Below are 21,376 nucleotides of genomic sequence, written 5' to 3'. Positions count from 1 at the left end.
ACCTAAATTTAGCTGTACGTAAGGAACTGTAGGTGGTCCGGAGTTACCCACTGCGGCGTGCTTCATAATCACACCCTGGTTTTGGCACGTGAAACCCCATAATTTGTGTTGTTTTTCTTTTCTCGCCGCTGTCAGTTTTTGAAGGTTTGATCAATTTCTGCATAGTACAAACCATTAAGATTCCTTGGCATTTCTGGCGAGAACACCAAAATTGTTTTTTTAGCTTTCTTTTAAATCGAGCTTTAGTATATGTGGTAACAGTACACATTTTAATCACCGTGTTATGAGAGTAAAATAATTGTGGAATAAATACGTGCACTTGGCATATCTTTGAGCATTTGTTTAAGTTTACTCGAAAATTTACCCAACCTCTCTTTGTAAGCGAATCATTGCTTGCCTACCCTCCCGATTTGGCGTGGCTGTTGCTGTCTGCTGCTGGTTTGGTCTGAACGGAAAGGCGAAGAGTGGAGCTCCACTTTGTAAGTTATAATCACAAAAAGGCAACAGACACTGACACCAAGGAATGCAAAGGGCGAACTACTGTTGTAATTTATGTATAGAAATAATAAATAAAGGAAAATGACAGTAGCTGAAAAAACAGCTGGCTGCAAGTAGGATACAAACCCACGCCTTCGCCCAGCAGCAATATCTGGTGGGATATGAACCCACCGGATATTTGCCTGGCACTGTTAGCCTGTGAGTTGCGACACTGGCTAACGCTCCCAGGCCTTGGTATGGTACACATATAATACTCAAGAGAACGGCGGCGCAGAAGCTCGGTTGGTAAAAGCAACGCTAGCGTAATTCGAAAATGAGGGTTCGTATCCCGCCTTCGGCCTGTTGTTTTTTCGTCCACTTTCATTTCTCTTTGTTTATAATTGCTACGGTTGAATTAATTAAAACAAGTAATTTGCCCTCTGCTTTCTTTTGTGTCATTGTCTAATGGCCTCGTGTGATTATATATATATATATATATATATATATATATATATATATATATATATATATATATATATATATATATATATAAACAAGAAGAAAGGGGGTTAACCGAGGGACCCGATAATTATTAGTCATATAATGAGAAGCCAACAAACACTGACACCAAGTACAACATAGGGGAAATTGCATGTGCTTAAATGTGCCTTCGCGACATGCGAAGGTTGTGGGTTTGGTTCCCACCTGCGGCAAGTTGTTTTTTCATCCACTTCAATTTCCATTAATTTATAATCACTTTATTTCATTTAAGCACATGCAATTTCCCCTATGTTGTACTTGGTGTCAGTGTTTGTTGGCTTCTCATTATATGACTATATATATATATATATATATATATATATATATATATATATATATATATATATATATATATATATATATATATATATATATATATATATATATATATATACATATATATATATATATATATATATTATATATATATATATATATATATATATATATATATATATATATATATATATATATATATGAAGGTTATATAGGTAGTAGCAGGGAAACTCTGGCAAGTTGGTTTACGTTCGTGCTTAACAAAACCAAAGCGGTCGAGTGTGAACCAATCTTAATTTCTTAGTCCTTGTCTTTGTTAGTGCTGTTTTTGTTAAGTATGGTTATGTGTGCGGCGAATGCTGCAAGTACCAGCAGATGGCCTTAAGTAAGCCGTTTGTAGCGACTGACGAAATAGTGCCAATAAGCGCGCCTCTTTTCTGCGTAATTAAAAAAAAATTACTTTCCTACATAAGACAGATCGCAAGTAGATGCGTTCGTCCTGCAGTGGACATGAAAAATAGGCTGCTGATGCGGCTGCTGTTGATGATGATATAAAACTAGAACATATAATGTCGGCTCATGGGTATCTCAAAGCACACTGTCTTTCTTTCATAACGCGTTACATTCGATGGACATTTCGATTTACTTAATTTTCTTTGATTTAGTCATTCGCTGTGTGACGCAGTGCGTGTGCCTATTCTGTCAATCTTCCGGAGCAGGTGTGTTTCGCTGTTACAAAGGAGGTACAGCATCTTTAAATGTAGCTACGCACGTGTCGTACTTCTCGGTCGATATCCCTGTCATTGCAGTTTTTGCGATCGGCAAGCATCGCTTTGGTCCTCGCGACATGGCTAAAAATGGCGGCTGCAACGTGTGCGTCATAAGCTGTTAGCGCCATTTTCGCAACGTATAATCGGAAAGCAGGTTGCACTGACCTTGCACAGTGAGCCACGTAAGAGAAAGCACCTGTCACCGAGTTTGTTCCCGAGCCCTGCAACGTCGGCTTTTTCGCGTGGCCAACGCGCGCGCGCTTCGCGAAGGACACGTGCTTGATTCTCGACGAGCCAAGTCCATTACACCGAACCGGGCGGTGCTGCGCGCGACTAGCCGGCACACGCACTCCCTTGCGGGCCTCTCTCTTCGTTCTTACGCTGGGAGTCTACGTTAGGAAACCTCCAGGAATCAAAAGAATGTGACGTTGTTGCCCGCTAGCGGACTCGACGGCGCACCTTCTCTTTTAGAATCGGTGAGCGCTGTCCGGAACGTTATTTATCGCTCGCCATTGCCCTCTCTACTTCGGCCTTTGCCGTATGAGGAGGACGCGGCGACCGTTAGAGAATTATGGCCGGCGCCCAGGAGGCAGGCAGTGGTGAAAGCTTCTCTCTCGTCTCGCCCTCCCTCTCCCAGCGCGTGGCAAAACAAAAGCGAGCCGACGACGCGAGCACCGGGTGGCTATTTGTTAAGACAGCGAGTGCGGGAGCCCGTAAAAAGAGCCGAATGGGCGGAACGTGACTTAGAACTAGGCTCGCGACACTGCCCGTCCCTCTCTCGCCCTCTTGTTCCGTTCCTGTCTCCTCCGTAGTCTCGCCTGTCTGTTCCTTTCCTCGCGTCTTACCCACGCCAGTGTATTTTTTGCCATTTGTCTCCGTCTTTCGTTGATCACGTCCTCCTTTCCAAAGCGGCCGGAGCCATGCGAGGTTATTCTGCAGGCACCCCACATTTGCTCGCGAAGTTAACGATGATCCGGTGAAGTTTGCTTCGCCTGCATAAGACTGCGCCTGTGGTGGTGCACGCTTTACAAGAGAAAAGCGACAGAAGTACTGCAAGACGGAAAGACGCAGCTCAAATAAGGTTGACAAGGATGAACGAGTACGATGAACAGATGAACAAGCACAAGCCTTCAAGTGGCTGCGGTAGTTGCAGTTGAAAGTTTGCGCAAGCCAGTGTCTGTTTCTTCTTTTACCCTCGTCTGTGATGCGTTACTTGAACCAAATAACCCAGCAACAGGCCTTAAGAAGAAGCTTTATCTGCGGCCGAACTGCGATGCCACCTATTCAAATACATGTAGAACGAAAAAAAAAAGCTTTTTGAAATAACGCCTGGGCCGATTTAATGAAATTTATTGCACTTAAGAGAGAAAGACAAATTTTAGCGACTATTGGAAGTGTTGTATTGATATAAAGCCTGATTTTTTTACGAGAATTGCCGGGAATTGATAAGATTGAAAGAAATAGAAGTACGAAGTTTACAAAACCGTAACTGTACACTTAAACTAGATCTCGAATTCTGTAAACTGCATTTGTTAGAACAGGCAAAGCGGACAAATGTAGTATATTAACTTATATTTTACGTGAATGTTTGACAATGTTTAAAAGAGTTTTGCAAAAGTCTTACTCACATATCAGTGCTATGTTTAAGAGCCATGTATAATACATCAATGTCGCACGCTTTAGATTTACTATTAGATGCACGTTACAGAACTGTGCTATCATTTTTCCTTTCTGAGCTATAGAGTTGCAGACTAGATAGATTTGTTTTCTGAAAAGTTGCGATTTCTGAGAATTCTTGTTTGAAAAAATGATGACCTCAAGCAAAAATTCGTTTCGAACAATCACTAGATTTAAATTTTTGGTTTTAAATGCAACAAATGTCATCAAAATTGGAATAATGGTTGCCGAGAGAAACGATTCTCCATTCCCATGTATTTAGATAGAAGCCATAGAGCCAAAGCTTTCTCTTAGTGAGAATTCTTTCTTATGACAGCTTTATACAAGAAGACGAGGGAACTGGCATATGCGAAGTATGGAGGCATGGGTACTTCTGATGAGCCTCGAAACGTTGGGCCGCATTACTTTGATCGCAACTTATGATGCTTCTGACGATGAATTAAATAGGTTGCGTGGTGGCGCGGTGCCGCTGACTGGAAGAACCACGCCGTTCCCGAAGAATATTTCTGCGGCACATGCCATATGGCATCCGTTTTGAGCAGTAACGCAGAACGGCCTGTTATCCCCCCTCTCCAGCCCCCCCCCCCCCCGCCCCTTCAACTTCTCTGCCCTTTTTTTTATTTTCCTTGCCCCTCGCCTCTTGTACTTCATGGAGAGAATAAGTACAAAGGTTTGCCTTGGCGTGTCAGGTTCACATCAACACTCGACTTGCCGGCGCGGTCGCTCCTATTTTTCGGGAGAAATTGAATTTGGGCCCACTCGAGGCTACGCTGCCCTGCTTCGCTCTTTCAGTCTTTTGCTGTGTTATTGCGTCATTTCCTTTTTTCTACCACCCTGTTCTACTTTCTTTCCTTCTGTACATTCTGCTGACGTTGCGTTTCGGTGACGTGACGTTGTTTGTGGCAGCGCGCTGCGTCGCGGCATTCCAGCACGCCTATGTTGATCAAGGCGACAGGCAGGCGGTTCGGTTTTGGCTCCAGGGGACGCCAAGTCCTCCTGCGCGCTTTCATGGGCGACCCTTATTTCTTTATTTCCTCCCATCGCGCGTATTTGCTTTCGCTCTGATTACCGTCCCACTCTTCTATTTTACTATCGCCCTCTCTTCTTCGGTCGCATCACCTCTCTTCTTTGGGTGCGTTGCCCATGCTCATGGCTTGTGGAAGAATCGCATTGTGCCTTCGGCGTTCGCCCGCCCCCCACATCTTCAGGCTGCGTGGGAGGCCTTGATGTCGTTATAGACACCGGCGTCTTTCTCGTTCGTTTATTCACTGAAGAACTGCGCTAGTCCTTATTTGGCCCTTCTTTCTTTTTTCTTTTATATCATGAAATTACTGGTCCGCTATGCGCCTATTTTTACTGTCACCCCAGAAAATGCCTTTGAACTGAAGTGTTCTCTGGTTTCGTGCTGCTATGTTGTATTATGTTTCTTTCTTCCCTCTCCCTCCTCCCCCCCTCTCTCTCTCTCTTGGCTTGGTTAGTGACCCCTCCTTGCTTTTATTTTTCTCTAGGCAGAACGTTGACGTTGGCCCTAAGTGCGTCATGTCGTAGTGTCCTCTTTATTTGTTCTCGTGACTTTGCCCGTGAACGCAGTCGACCGCATTTATCTTTCCTAAACCTCTACAGTTGAGTAGGTTTTGGTTAAGATGACATCTCCCGGTATAGAGCGTTCGCGAGAAGATATGACTTAAATCGTGTGATTTGCTTGCTTGGTCTGCGCTGATACGATCTCGACCAGGTGAGGTGGGTCTTCACCGCAAGAATCAGGAAACGACGACAAAGCCGGGCATCGTGATGATGAAAAAAAAAAAGTTGAAAAGAATGTATTCACTTCGTTGGTACATAGTTGTGACTTTTATCGGAATCTCGAGCGGTTCTGATTAACACGGGGCCAGGACAGCCTTAAATAACCCCTTGCGGTCTTGTGGTCGTCGACGTCTTGCGGAGCCTGTGGAAGTATTAGTGCTTTCGTCAGGTTCTGCCGTCGACGAGCTCCTGCCCTTCGGGTTTTCTTTCCTTCGTCCTTCCCTTTGTGTCTGCTCAGGGAATAAAGGTGTGACGCTTTTTCGGGGAAGAGGGCAATTATGTCGACGTGGGGACGCCCGCTTGAACGTTTCTTACACTTGACATATCGATCATACGGGGTTCAAGATGGCCTTAATTACCCCTTGTGGTCTTGTGGTCGTCGATGTCTTCTTGGGGAGCCTGTAGAAGTATTGGAGCTTTCGTCAGGTTCTGCCGCCGATGAGCTGCTGCTCTTGGGGTTTTCTTCCCATCGTCCTACCTTTTGTGTCAGCTCGGGGAATAAAGGGGGTACCGCTGTTTCGGAGAAGAGGGCAGTTATATCGACATGGGGACGCCCACTTGAAGGCTTCTCACACTTGATAGGTCGATGTCCAGGCTTATCGTAACAGTCTTTTCTGGGACGAGGCAAATAATCTTGTCATGGGAACGTACGCCTGAATGTCCCTCACACTTGACAGGTCGATGATAACAGCGCCTACGGAAATGTTTGCCACAAAAATACACCCAACTCATATAGTTGGAAACTGCTTTGAGCAGGTTAGCTACTTGCAGTTAAGACGATGACGAGCATTGACGTCGAGATCTTTACTTGGTCTTTTGTTTCTGTTACTTTTTTGACGTCAAAGTAAACAAAAGCTGCTCACTTAGTGATAGAAAATCTGAGCGAAAGTGGCTGAGTAAAGATGCAGATGCATTTGTATTGTATTCGTGACTATCTTGTATTATGCATTGGTTACCTCACTATAAGGTCAGGTATGCGAGAAGTATGTCACTTGTGATCATGCGTGACAATAAAAGAATAGATCTGATGAAGGTGAACCTCAGCTTGCTCCTTTTACTTAATATACTTGCAGTGGTAGCTGAGAGGATGGATAGAAAATCACCTCGAAAGCAACATTAGAGAGCAAGATATTAAATTAACCTGAAATAAAGACCGACTCTTTTCATCGAAAGGAAGCCTGTAAGGATTCAGTAAAAGAACGATATGGTATATGACGAATTGGCGTTCCAGGCCACGTAAAAGAAAAAAAAAACAAAAAAACGCGAGAAAATACGCTTTTGAAATGGGTTATTAGTTATCTCGGTTCTTTAAGTGTCTCAGGTTTCTTTATCCTTATCCTTATCCTGCATCCTTATTAGATCTGTTTGTGATAGCACTCTGTTCGTCGCGTCTTTCTTTCATTCGGTGTAGAAATGTTACGAGCATCCGACTATTCCTAGAAACCAAGTTTCACACTCGAAGAAACGGCGAGGCCTTCTTTGTGAGGAAGCAGTATGGACTTCTCTTTTGGCTACGCGCTACGTTCAACCAGAATGACAAGTCTGCAGTTCTTGAAACTTGTTCCATCCTGCAGACTTCTTCAAAACTCGTGCGGTCAATCAGTGTTGCGTGAAGTTAGAAAGCAAAACGGGTAGATCCACCACGAGATCGGGGTGACCGTTAGTGTTTCGACAACTTTGTAGACTATCTTACAATATATTGCTCACTTTAATGTAGAGTACATGCTTGCCAACGAGTAGCAGGCCCTTTAAAAAGACAGGAATTGACCACCTTTCAATGTCCCGTCGAGTCAATGAGAAGATACAGAAGACAGGTACAATAATGCTTCGAAAGTCGCTGCTACGAGAACTCAGCAGCAGTTCACAACCCTTCCTAGATTCATCTTGAGTGTACCGTTTCACAGTAGACATTCTATACAAGTACCCGTAATTGAGTACACTTTCACCTGCGTGCGTTCTCATCCTGTTACGGCGATGGGAACTAAGCGCTCTGTCGCGTCGCTATCTCTTCACCGTGGGAGATCAGAGGCTCGGCTCGGACAGACGCGAAATAGTCTTGACCGCAGGATGAAACGAATCACTCCTTATTTATTTTTTCTCCCTCCTGGCTACGTAGCGTGACAAGCCAAGTGACACGGTTGCACTCTGGCGTTGTAGACGTAATCCCCTGCGACGATAAAAAGAAGCCCATGCCGAGCGTTAGGTATAGGCGCTGTCCAAATATTGCCGTCAAGTGCGGGAGGATTTTTCGTCGCCGCGATGTTGTTCACCACGGGGACGCGTGATCTGCGCGAAACGAGGACGGGGCTGGAGGGACGACCGGGAGTCAACGAAGAAAGAAAGAAAGAAAGAAAGAAAGAAAGAAAGAAAGAAAGAAAGAAAGAAAGAAAGAAAGAAAGAAAGAAAGAAAGAAAGAAAGAAAGAAAGAAAGCGATACGAGGGAGAGGCACTTGACCGGCCATCGAGCTTCTTGTGCCACCGCCGCCGCCGACTCGCTTTAATTGGGAACCGATTCCCCCGAGAGTCAGAGCTGGTGGCTGCCGGCTAGCGGGTCGCCTTTCCCGCTTCGCGCTGGGGCACTGCAGCAGAGCGCAACGCGTCCCGCGAGTTGTGCGCCGTGCCGGACACACGTGGCAAAAAGAAGGAAAAAGAAATGACTGCTAGGTTGCGTGGCCAGCACATGCTGCTGATCGAAACAGGCCAGAGATAAGAAGAGAATCACGCCTTCGAAAAAAGAAAAAAAAAAAGAAAAAATAACCACAATGTCCCTTGGTGTATTAGACGTGTCGCCGAGGAAAACAGACGAGATGAGAAGCAAAAATGACAATAAAATGAAGTTGTTTGAGATGTTACAAGCTGAGAACGAAATGCACGGTCAGCTTAGTAAAAAGAAGACAAAAAGGAAAAGGAATGAAGTTACAAAAAAACTGAAGAGCACATGGGCGTCGAAGCGTAGTAGCGAAGCTGGCGTGAACTGTCCGTAGGCGCGGCGCGATGACCGCAACGCCCATAATGCGGTCGCAGCGACGCATCCTGGAACCAGTGGCAGTAAACGTAGAGCACTCTGCTGCCGGCCTGCCCGAGCTCTTTGATCTTCGCTGGTGTCTGGCCATTTCGTTGGACCGTCCCTCTCTACGGGTTGTCTGGTTAATAGTTTTCTTTCTTTGTTTCCCTTTATCGCCGCGCTCGTTTATCTCAGATTCATTTTCTACCGCTCTTTCATTCTTTTTTTTTCATTCCCCCCGTCGCTCATTCGATTCAGTCGCCGCCGTCTGGTCGGCGATCGTGCGTCGTTGTTGCGACGTCGAGTGTGGGCGGCAGCGCTAAGTGCGACCGCTACTGGACGTGCCTGGAGGATAACAGCCATGCAGCCACACCCCTCTGTTTGTTGCTATCATTGTATTGTTTTGTTCCTTCGTTGAGGCCTTGTCTTTCTTTTTTTGTTCCCCATGTTCGGAGACTCTGCGGGTGCGAGCTTTCTAACATGTTCCAAGCCGTGACCGCGCGCCGGAAGAGCAACAAAGCGCTGTGTTTGTTGTCCGCCGTTTCTGCGCGGAGACGCACCGAGAGCGTTCGTGCTGGGCCCTGGTGATTGCTGTGTTTTGATCGCATGAAGTGATCTCTGATAAGACAGTGCACAACATGCCTGCTACCGCCGCTCTGTTTGGGAAACAGATTCACGGCCTTGTAGAGGCCAAGCACGTATATATATATATATATATATATATATATATATATATATATATATATATATATATATATATATATATATATATATATATATATATATATATATATATATATATATATATATATATGTATATATATGTATATATATATATATATATATATATATATATACATATATATATATATATATATATATATATATATATGTGTGTGTGTGTGTGTGTGTGTGTGTGTGTGTGTGTGTATGTGTGTGTGTGTGTGTGTGAGAGAGAGAGAGAGAAAAAGAAATCTAAGAAAAAGTGAATACTAGTCTATGAAAAAGTGAATATGATTTCATTAGAAAGTTTTAATGGCGCTCCACCATTGCTTCTGTGCATGTCGGAATGGTAATGCTGTACGTATTTGCGTGTCTTCGAGAATCAAAACATGTTCTTAGTAGGCACTCGTACTGTCGACTTGCTCGTTTTCGTCATGATTCGCACTCGTTTTTTCTTATTTGCGTAGTAATTCTAGTGACTACTGTGCGCAGTTGTTTAGTTAGAACCTCCACATTCTTAACATGAATTGCAGAAGTGCGATAAAATTAAAGCAGCGAATTGATTTTTCAAATCCGTAACACCGAACCACAAGCAGATAGTAGAGTTGCGGAACCTGAATCTATTCGCGTGTCTAGAACGAACGTATCTGATATGTAATTCTACAGTTTACGGGTTTTGCAAAACTTCAGTTCACAACTTAATTGTTCATTTCAGAGCAGCACATAATGCTCTCCGCTTTAGACATCTTAATATCTTTTAATTGAGTGAGAGGAGCTAGCAGGACCGATGGGCACGATCTTTAGTTAGTTACAACCGTTTGAAGCAAACCGACAATGAATGCAGGAAAAGCATAGGAAGAATGAATTATCTTTTTTTTTTATTGAGATGAATATTAGGAGAGGTTGGCGCCTTTATGGTGGCACCGGCTACTCCTTGTCACTTGGCAAAGGAAACAAGGGAAAAAAAAAGGGAGAATAGCGACACGAAAGATGGCACTCAGTAGAACACTGGATGAATAAAAAATATACAGTCCAACAGTACATGAGTCGCAAAGTTCTGTGCATAAGTCCAGTCTACGTACGCATATATAAAGTCAGATATTTAGAACAGTCATAACAGTCAACACATGTAATGCACTGCAAGTACAGAACAGAAATATACATATTGCATAAAAGTTGCGATCGCCTCATAAACCAATTATGAATCACGAACAACGTTTATGTTACTCATTTAGCGCATTCGGATCATCTGATGCCTAATATTTTCCCAAAATGTTGGTCTCCTCTAAAAACTTTTTCAGAGCAAGAAGCGCTCTTTTTTGAAGGCCCGCAGTTGGCCATGGGCCAAGTATTTTTTTTTTGAGTGAAAGGTCTTCTGTCTAATATCAACAAATTTGCTTGCAGTACCCTTCTTTGTGGATTGTATTTAGTGCACTCGAGAAGAATGAATTATCTTATTTTAACTAAAAGGTAGGAGTAACAAGGAAAAGGGAGATGGCACTAGACGAAAACACAGCTTGCCTCAGGTGGAAACCGTGCTCACGTCTCCCGCGTTACACGTATACAGTGCTTTGCCAGTTATTCTACCGTGGCGGCCATGCGCTCCCATTAACATTCTCGTGCATTTGTGTATCTGAACAAGATTAGCCCTGGGAGTGCTTGCTGGCGTTACTTAGGCCATGGCAGCGGATGCACATAGAACGACAGAAAGCTTAGTTGGTAAGGATTCGTAATGCAAAAAAGGGGTAAGCGGATGCATGTTATACTTCAAGGAATCATTGATGATCTCCGAGGTTACCGTTTCCTTCGGCACAGCGGAGGTCCTGGCCTTTGAAGTATCCTGTCGTGGTATTTCATTTTATCTTCTTGCTATGTACCGACCTCCTAGTCAAAATGTGTTGGGATTTATTGAAGAATTACAAACTATACTGAAAACCAACTTTGTTGCTAAAAACGTGTGCATGATAGGGGACATCAATATCGATTTGATGAAGGGTGATCGCCATGGCACTGAAAGTTACTTAACAGTACTCGCAGAATTTGGCATTGAACCACATATCGCCGATCCTACTAGAGAAGAATTTCTTAATAATCGCATTACAACTACTTGCATTGACCACGCTAACGTCCGTGCGTCGGACATTTCTTCAGTGACCGGAGCTGTAATCAGACAGAAACTGGCAGATCACTATTACATTGCGTGTCGCCTTATGAAAACAGACTCTATGCAGCCCGCTAACTCTACCAGGTGTGTTGTGACGATTCTAGACCAAAAAAAGTTCGATAATCATGTCACTGAATATGATTGGGATTCATTTACTCATCATAACAGTAACGACACTGCGTACGATAGCTTGGTCACGATATTAGGCGAAATAAAGAAAGTGTGCAAAAAAACCTTGGTTGTGAAGAAACGTAAACTTGACTGCCAGTGGCTGACTGCGGAAATCCTGGCTGCTATCAAAGAAAAGGACACTTTCTGGTCTCGATGCCGCAGGGCGCCAAAAAATAACAAACTTCGAGCAGAATATCGTTGCATCAGAAATAAGGTAACTGCGCTTATCCGCTTATCAAAGAGGAAGTTCTTTGCACAGCAGTTTCACAACACTCGTCGCGACGTAAGGAACACCTGGTCTCTGATAAACCAGTTACGTGGTAACATACGCTTGTCCGTCCAAGAAACGGTGGAGCATAATTTCGGCATAGTGTCGCCTATTTTGGCTAATGAGTTCAATAACGTATTTTCGGCTGAGCAACGGGTCGCAGTCCAAAGTTTGAGCTCGACAAAGATTAAAAACAGTGTATCGCCATCAGCCTTCCTTCCTCTTATGACAGAATCTGATCTTTTCAGCATTTTGTCTAGTCTGAAACGTAATAAATCCGCCGGACTTGACAACATTTTCATAGCTGATCTGATCAGAAACATTACAGCTCTGAAACATGTTCTGCTATTTATTTTAAACGGCATAATTGCAACTGGTACATGGCCAGATTCACTGAAGAGTGCTCGCGTTATTCCTCTGTACAAAAGTGGGAAAAAGAATGATATTGCCAACTACCGCCCTATTTCTGTTCTTTCCTGCATATCCCAGATTTTAGAAAAACACGTACTTTCTGTGATGAATGCCTTTGTTGCTAAACATGACCTAATGAGTGTGAATCAGTACGGATTTGTTAGTGGGTCTGGAACACAGGTGCTATTAGAAAATCTCTCTGATTTACTGCACCAAAGCCTGGAAAACAATGAGGTGGCATTTGGGCTTTTTTTGGACGTAAAAAAAGCTTTCAACACAGTAAATCATCAAATTTTAATCTCTAAACTGTATTCATATGGATTTAGGGGTCCTTTTTTGTCACTAATTAAAAACTATCTTCACAATCGCTCACAGGTAGTCATGTTTGGGCCTATCTGCAGTGACGCGGTAAGTCTGGTGTGCGGTGTCCCGCAAGGGTCTATCTTATCTCCTTTGTTGTTTAACTTATATGTGAATGATATATGTGACCACGTGAAAGCATCCGCCGTATTCCTTTATGCCGCTGACACTTTACTAGTGTCAAGCAACCCTGAGTTTTCATGTGCCCTGGCTAACCTTCAAGAGGACGCTATTAAAGTTAGTGATTGGTTTGCCTCAAACTTAATACAAATAAATAGCACCAAATCCAGACTTGTCTGTTTTCGTAACCCGCACAAAGATGTACCAAGCGTCGCTTCCATATATTTACACCCTTCATATTGCTCTTTGTGCTCTTGTCAACCTATAGCTAGCGTCCAGTCGGTTAAGTATCTTGGTGTGCACATAGACAGTGATCTGACGTGGAATACTCATTTGAGCCACATTTGTAAGAAACTTAGAAGTGTTGCATGTTTGTTGTTTAATTTAAAAACCATGATGCCTTTTTCTATCAGAAAACTAATCGCCCAGGCTCTGGGGTATAGTGTTTTAAGATACGGTATGTGTTGTTTTTTTAACTGCTCTTTCACATGGAAATGTCGAGTTAATAGGATTTTGAAAAACATTGCTACAAGCGTCCTACACATGCCACAGAAGAATTTGCCCAGCAGTGTCTTTAGAACAGCCGGTTTGCCTTCTTTCGAGAATCTTTTTAAACAAATCGTAGTACTTAAATATTTTTGGAGCAGTGCATACAGGCACATAAATACGAAACCGGTACCGTTGAGACATGTTCCTCGTTATCTTAAACCGAGAGTGCGCACTCGTTACGGTAAAGCAACAAGACGCTATTATGTTCCTGCTATCTTCAATGAACTACCGGACGATGTACTTTCTTTGTCCACCCGCAAAACACTGAGAGTTGCTGTACAAGCGTTAGAGTACCTTTAATATGTACTGATGTTATCAGTGTATCTTTGATAATGTGTGATGGTTGTGCCAAATGCACAACCAGCTTCTGATGGAGTTCTGGTGTGTCGCGTAGATTGCCGCGGCTGCCGGTTGTCGCCGCACAAGCCCTCTTGTGGCTTCGGCGCTTCCGTTTTTTGTATACTGTTTTAACTATGCTGAATAAAGATTATTATTATTATTATGTTGGCCACCTTTGACGGCTCCTAAGCTCCCACACTTCGTCGTGACGCGTGCCTATAAAGACATGTTCGGCATCCGCTACTGTGGCGTTAGGGGTGCTGGCTGACAGTCCCAGTGCCCCCATATTTTGCACTGCATAAATACCCTATAGAGTTGAAGCGACGACGGCCGCCGGCCCATATCTTAACGGTAAGGCATCGCGCGCCTCATGCGGAACATGTACTCCCGCCTGCGATAATTTTTTTTATCAGTTTTTATTTTGCCTGCTGCTTATTACTTCTACATTCCAGTCAAAAGAAAGTGGCAGTTTGATTGCGCTATCCTTTCTATTGTTTTATTGCCTCTTTGTTTTACATGGTCGTAACTATTTACAGGATTGTGATACATGTCCTCATTTATCATTTAAATCTGTTGGTAATATCTGCGTTTGAATCTTTCTTGATTGTCTTTGTTTGGGACAGTTTCTCTAAAGAAAAGAGAGAGAGAGAGAGAAAAGCGAATGAAATTAGCACTGCCTACAGTATCTACAATTTGAATTCCTGTTTCAAAACGAATAACTTCATTTAGGATGGCACGGCGGTTTTCCAATGAAATCATTTGTGACTTTTACGTGTGTCCACATTTATTGTAGCGAGAAGCAAAGCTCCGTTTTAAAGCCTCGGGCAGAGGCGGTGTCGGCCTTCTGAGCCGAGCAGAGATTCGTCCCGGTGGCGCCGCTCGCGATCGTCCTTCGAGCAATTAGAGCCGCTGCGTTAATGAACCCGCCCAATTATTTATAAATCCCTTCCGCTGCTAGTCACGTGTGCGCAATTAGCTTGCAACTTCGACGTGTGCGCGCGCAGAAGTGTGTAGTACCGTCGCCTTGGCTGCCGACGAAGCGGTCCCTGGTCACCTCCTCGTCGGGTCACCAAACTCGAAGCCCAAAGTCGGGAGGGAAGCGCCCCCTGGAGGAGCGAGCCCTACTGAATAAATAAAAGCAGCCTCTGAGATCGTGCTTGCGCGTCTGTGTGGCCGGAGAGGAAGCGGGGTCTAAAGAGAGTGGCGTCGCGCGAAGTGGCCATCTGTGTAACGCTTAATTCGAGTCACTTCCCCACCTTTCCCCCGTCTCCGATGCCCCGTAATCAGGAGATATGCTTTCCCTCGGCCGCGCCACGCAGTTAAGAACTTGCAGCTCGACGTGGGCCTGCAGGGCCTTTTCGCGATTCTGCCCGTATAGCGCACGGCTGTGGCGCCTTACGACTAGCGTGTACCTTTGTCGTAGGTGTACTGCCTTCGCTGGTCTTGATGGGGGAAAGGGAGATCACTGGCCTAGTGTTAGCCTGTGAGTAATCCACTGAATACGAAAGTGGGGAAAGGACGCAGTGAGTGAATGCATGAGTTGGGAGGGGGTAAACGAATGAGAGGGAGTAACTGAACGTGTAAACTGCGAGGGAGCGAGGGGGCAAGTAAGTGAGGGAGTGAGTGGGATGAGGTGGTAAAAGAGAGGGGAATACAGGGAGGTTAGCAAGTTAGCAAGTTAGCAAGGTTAGTTAGCCAAGCACCGGCTTGGCTATTCTGTGCAGTGTAAAGGGGTAAGGGCAATATAAGGTGATACAAGGAGAAAACGGTTGAGAAATAGAGAGAAGAACACACACACTAATGCGATGCAAAGCGCTACAAATTTCTGGGTCGTTCAATAATAACACATGTGGTGAGAGTTAGTGAGCGAGTGGTGAGTGAGTGGGTTGCGTTCGTGCGTGCGCGCATGCAATTGTGTGGAGGCCCAACTACATGCGTTATGAGGGAAAAACAGCCATTAAAGGCCAACTACAATGAAAAATTTGGACCTCGTGAAATGTTTAGCTTCATATGGTGTAGATGTAGTCCAGAGTTACACGGGAGGCTGTCTGGTCAGGCAAAATCGCTGTTAGAGAAGAAGCAGGTCGCTATAAACAAAGAAAAATAATATCTCAAGATCGGTATCGATATCTTGTTCGCAATGGGGAGGAGGGTACGCAGAATGTTCTATGCAGGAGGCCTTGATTGAGATTGCGACGTACTTAACAGTGCAGACTGCTGCGCAAGATTTACAGTTCACAGCGATCAATAGTCAAGTCTCGGTATCCAAGAAAATAAATTACCGTCATCCGCAATGCCATACGTCCATTAGGTGAAGAGTTGGAACCCCGAACAACATAATTATAAGGAAGTGAAACATGCTTGCTATCGGCCAGTAAACGTGGTAATTAAACGCGAAATTGTCTGCGCAGTTTAAGGAATGCTCCACAGCGCAAGTGTGCTAAAAAAGTAGATATCAGTAGATCTTCGAGATTAGGCTCCACAAGAAAATGTATCACCGGCCGAAACTAGCTAATAAATATATTGCGAGGATTTCGGAACGCCGGTGGCCAAGCCGAGTTCCTTGTGCCTTCGCAACGATGCTTTCAAACTTTCTTCTTGCTAAACTCGCTGCTTTACAAACTGTCTTTCAGGAGCTTCACTACGGGGACGATCCATAAACAACTTCGCAGTGGACATTTTCGAGCAGCACCAAGGCACACACATTCTACAGGTGAGCACCTGTCGCAAACGATGCATGCACGACTCACGCGAGTCCGAAGCAGCAGCCTGACTGAAACGCAGTCGCTTTCTTTAGCGCAAGCTCTCTTTTACTTTTCTAGGCCTAATTAAGAGTACTTCTGTGGCAGTAATGTAAAATAGGACAGGTGAAAAAAAAGCATTTTTTTTTTCTTGTACTGTTAGACATGGGTTGTAAATTATGGTGGTGTTGTATTGTCTACATTGTATCTATTTTTATCTCGTATCATGTTTCCCTCTCCTGATTGAATTAGTGCTGCTGTGAAGTATTCTATAAATAAAAATAAATAAAGAATGAAACCTACACGGAAACAACATTATGATTCCTATTGCTAAATTACCTTTGTACGATGCTAAAGAAGCAACGCTTGCCGATAGGTGTGGCTTGGTAAGCCAGAAAGGACAGAAAAACAAAGGATGCGGGGCGTCGGGGATTTTCGCGACGTCTGCTCGGGGCTGGTTAATTTTTTTTTATTCACTAAAGATGAACTACATTGTATGCTATAAAAGCCAACAACTGAACTTAGCACGTTTCAAGAACTTTCACAGAGCCACAGCTTCTCAAATACCAAGATGTTGTTTGAGATCTGTGTCGCCACGCTGACGTGTCAGCGCTGTAGTTATCGGCGCGAAATTCAATAAATGCAACTTTTCCCTTCAATCTCTGCGCCCATTATTAACCTATTACGAAATAGAGATTTGTCGGAACGTTGGCTTTGGGCTATGGTTCATTTTGAATAGTATTAGATTAGATACGGCAGGGTATAGTTACATTCAGAATGGTAATTGAGCAGTTATGTTGCGAAGATTCAGCGATTGCCGATAGTGCTGAGGGGCCACTAAGCATCTGAATGGACCAAATAAATAAATAAATAAATAAATAAATAAATAAATAAATAAATAAATAGCGAATTTTTTAAAGACGCCTTATATATGCCCTTTTGGTTGGCGTTCAGATAGCATAGACGCGACCGACAGAAAACGGACCTATTTGCAAAGCTTGAATAATATTAACAAATAAAAGCAGTTTAGTTCCGTAACGACTTGCTTACTCTATCTAAATGCGCAGTCAGCGTTAAAAGTTTACGGAATGCGTTATCTGAGTAAAAGCTCGGTATTTCGGTAGCCTGGCTACGTAGCCTCGTGCGCGAATTTCCAGCTTGTATTTGCCTACGTACGAACAACGTAGTGCAGTACGCGTCGTTACTAGCTACGGTCGTGAGCACTGTTAAGAAATTGAGCATTTTGTCAGATACCGGTCCATAAGCTATTGACGGCGGTTTTACTTGTCAGGTTAGCACTGCGGTGCCACTTTTTCCGACGCGCGTGTCAGAAACGTCGACTGTGCGTGTGTTATGTTAGCTCGACAGGTGAATAAATCCCCAAAATTAAACACCATTCTACGCCAGCGGAAGTTAGAACAACTTGTTGACATTTATGTCTGGCTATCAGCATTACATTCGTGCAACAAAACATAAAATGTTATTTGGGGTAAAAACATAATATAGTAATAGTTTATAACTACCAAAAAGAAAAAAATCCGAGGACATCTAGGCATTTCTTATGAATTGTGAATGCGAAATCATTAACGTCCATCTGCAAGACGCTGCGCGGTCCTTCGAGTTATAAACATCTCGAGGGTAAACGGGCACGTCGAGAAACCTTGGCGTGTTTTGATTTGGGCTTAACCGAGGCGCAGTTAGAACGCAGGCGAGAGCTCGCGCGGACAAGCAACGCGCGCATAAAGGCTTCCGAGAGCGAGGGTGACGTGGCGTTGCGGCGCTGCCCTCTCTCCTCACGCAACGCCTGGCTAACGCCTCCTAGATAGCTCAAGGCCGGTGCACTTGGATCTGTGACTTCCCTCTAACTCGACCGACTGCCATAGTATCTAATGGGGACGCTCCCGAGTGAGCCGCGGTGATTTTGACGTCGCCGCTTTCATCACGCCGAACTTGTAAATTGAAATTTCGGTCCAAGTAGCATGGCGTCATAAAGCAGAGGGCACAGGCCTGCTGTCTTGGAGGCGCTGACCTGGCGCGCTGTGACGCTGTAGCCGCTGTGCCGAATGCCCGCTCTGTTCTGTCGAGGCGCACTCGTGACGTGGCCTCACAGCCAGTGGGAATTTGCATGCCCTTTCGCTGCTGCAGACGACAGACGCCGGCTTTTTCGATCAAGGGGCCATTTGGCGCTGTCGCATCAAAAGTTGCAGAATGTGACAAAGTCACAGAGGGCTTGAAGGGTAGCGCCTGGCAGGCCGCAGATGAATCATAGATAAAAGAAATTATTGCACGTTGCAATAATTGTTTTTTTTTAACCTATCCACAAGTGAAACTTCGCTGGAACGTGTAACAAACGCTAATACGGGTCTTGCGTTAAGTTTTCTGCGCTAAAATAAGCATGTTGAGATACCAAGCTGAGCGCACCGAAGTATGTTACGTTGCGCGTTGTGGGGTTAAAGATGTGTCCAACCAGACTGCTGTCTCTTCAGTCCTTTAAAAAAAAGAGAGAGAGGCGCCGTCTTGTCGACGAAATTCGATGCGCCCTGCGCGCCTTTAACCCACATGAGGCAGGCAGCCTCCGGTTTTCTTGCACGAGGCTTCGGCGGCGGTTTGCTTCGAGACGCGCTCAGGGATTGCGTGCTTCTTTTGGAGTCGCTGCTGAATATTTGCCGCACATAAGAGCCGGTGCCTGTACGTATCGCCTATCCCCGTCCGTGGGAGACGTGACTTGAATCCTGCGAATCGTATATACGAAATGCGCTGCGCCACAGGGACTGAAACGAATCATTGTTGGAGAATTCGCACCGTCCGCGAAGGCGCTTTTGAAGTTCTAGAAACGGGAAATGCTCTCGCTATGTCGCAGTTGCGTAAGTATTTATTTGGCAATGTTACATTTTCCTGTGTGTTAATGTTATAGTCTTCCGTTCTGCAAATGTTGTCGTCCTGTGATATTTACTTCAGTTTTGCAATGTTCTTGTTCTCAGTTGTTTGCGACCTTGCACTTGCTTTCTGTATTTTTTTTACCCTCCTGCTAACGTCAAAGAATTGGCCTGTCGAACATGTGATGAAACAAGCAAAGAGAAAGTAATCACACAACGAAATAAATAAATAACTTTTCTAAAAGGACCCCCTATAACAATGTATTCGTATTTTCTCTCTTACGCATACACGGTTAGTCTAGCACAATCTGTATCCGTATCACAGTCTAAACATCCGTCTTATTACCTCAATCTGCGCACCTTGCCGGGATTTCACCCGCCCTCTTCTCGTATCTCCCCCTTATCTCTTCAAAGCCTGTTTCGCAGTCTATGTTTCTTTACTATTATTTTTCCATTCACCCCACATTTTATCTCCGCGTGTCGATCCACATATTTGTACCTATATCTGTGCCTGTCCTTCCCTAGCTCTATCTTCTCCCTCTTTTACGCTTCTCTCTGCGTTTATCCCCCCCCATTTGGCAGTAAGTGTCGTCTTTCCTATAGGTCTGCGCACGTCGTTGTCGTATCACTCAGCCGATAGTCGTGTCGGCACTTCACGCGCACTGGTGGGAGAGCAGCGGGGCGAGAGTTTGAATCCAAGGCTCGAGACAACCCGGCGCGTGCGGTTGTAGTTCCATTAAGAAGGAAGAATGTGTTTTTTCCTCGGTTTCTCAAAACCCAAGAGCTGTCTCTTGCAACGTGTGGCGAGGCCCAGGACCGCGATAGCGCTTTGCGGCGATCGCAAGTTATTGTCTGATATGGAAGGCGTAGAAAACACGGGAAGAACGAAAGGAACAACACAAACGCGCATGCGCAGAATGTGTGTGTGTGTGTGTGTGTGTGTGTGTGTGTGTGTGTGTGTGTGTGTGTGTGTGTGTGTGTGTGTGTGTGTGTGTGTGTGTGTGTGTGTGTGTGTGTGTGTGTGTGTGTGTGTGTGTGTGTGTGTGTGTGTGTGTGTGTGTGTGTGTGTGTTGTCCCTTTTGTTCCTCTTTCTGTCCGCGCTTTCTGCGCCTAACTGTTCTCAAACCGCGTAAGTTTACCAACTGGCACATCTTTTCGTCCTTCTAAGCGCTTGCCATAGTGTCAGTGAGTCCTTCTTTGTGTATCCAGGGGCTGAGCGGGAACCGGAGCTTCAGCTCCCTGTACGATGCGGGCATTCCGTCGGGCGAACATTGAGGGAAAAAAAAGGAAACAAAGAAACAGAAAAGTGGACCTGTAACACAAAGTGAAGAGAGTCTGTGCGAGCGAAGTCTCGCTGGTGTCGAAAAAGAATTCGCCTGCCGCTGCGGCGACTGACTTGCCCTGCCTTTTTCTTCCCTGCCAGGCTTAGCTCTCTCGTCGCGACGAGCATACTGAGTAGTTTCGTTTTTTTTTTCTTCTTTTTTCCGGGGATCTAGGGAGTCGTCCGTGTCGAGCATTCGTTGGCATCTACCAGGAGACGCTGATGTCGATGCCGCGACTAGGCGGGTGTACGAGAGACGTCACACTGGAAGATAGGTGCTCGCGCGCGTACGCGCGCCATGCCCTCTTAGTTCCGTTCATTGAAGCAGAATTCGTACGATGCCTTTACGTCCGTCTCCTGGGCTGCGACGAGCGAACTTTCTAAAGGTCCCCAGAAACGAGAAAAGCTTGGCTGTAGAAATTAAAATCAAATATTTGAATTTCTGAATACTTGTCGAGTGGCGCGCGAATAATCGGGTGCATGGGAATGCCACTTTGTGATAGCGCAGCTTTGACATAAGAAAACTGCGCTGGTCAAATAACCATACAAGGTACTGCAGGCACAACAGCCTAAGGAAAAATTATTGCGACAGCTTTTTCTCTTACCTAATAGTCCCTTCAGGCTTTCACAGAAACAAAACAGAGCTCGAATTCTTGTGCAAATTAGAGCCTCTTCGGAAAGGTGCATGTTATACATCAAGAAATTCGCCCCTCTCTTCGCAATTCGCAATTCGCCCCTCTCTCCCATCTGCTTCACAATGCATGCGCGTTATTCTTTAGTTCTGTT

At 44.8% G+C, this 21,376-nt stretch overlaps 1 protein-coding gene across 5 annotated transcripts in view; it reads left to right on the top strand.

Moving 5' to 3' along the window:
* Positions 1-21,376, top strand: part of trh (PAS domain-containing protein trachealess) — a 602,053-nt gene that overhangs the window by 554,636 nt on the left and 26,041 nt on the right. For all 5 annotated transcript variants that reach the window (XM_070521570.1, XM_065449873.2, XM_065449874.2 and 2 more), the window contains one exon: positions 16,286-16,365. In XM_070521570.1, the coding sequence (XP_070377671.1) occupies positions 16,286-16,365 (80 nt within the window). The remainder of the gene's footprint in view (positions 1-16,285; positions 16,366-21,376) is intronic.

This window comes from Dermacentor albipictus, chromosome 7 (assembly GCF_038994185.2).
Source record: "Dermacentor albipictus isolate Rhodes 1998 colony chromosome 7, USDA_Dalb.pri_finalv2, whole genome shotgun sequence".
Lineage (NCBI taxonomy): Eukaryota > Metazoa > Arthropoda > Arachnida > Ixodida > Ixodidae > Dermacentor > Dermacentor albipictus.
The sequence above is the reverse complement of the archived record's forward strand: the minus strand, read 5'-3'. Positions and strand labels throughout refer to the sequence as shown.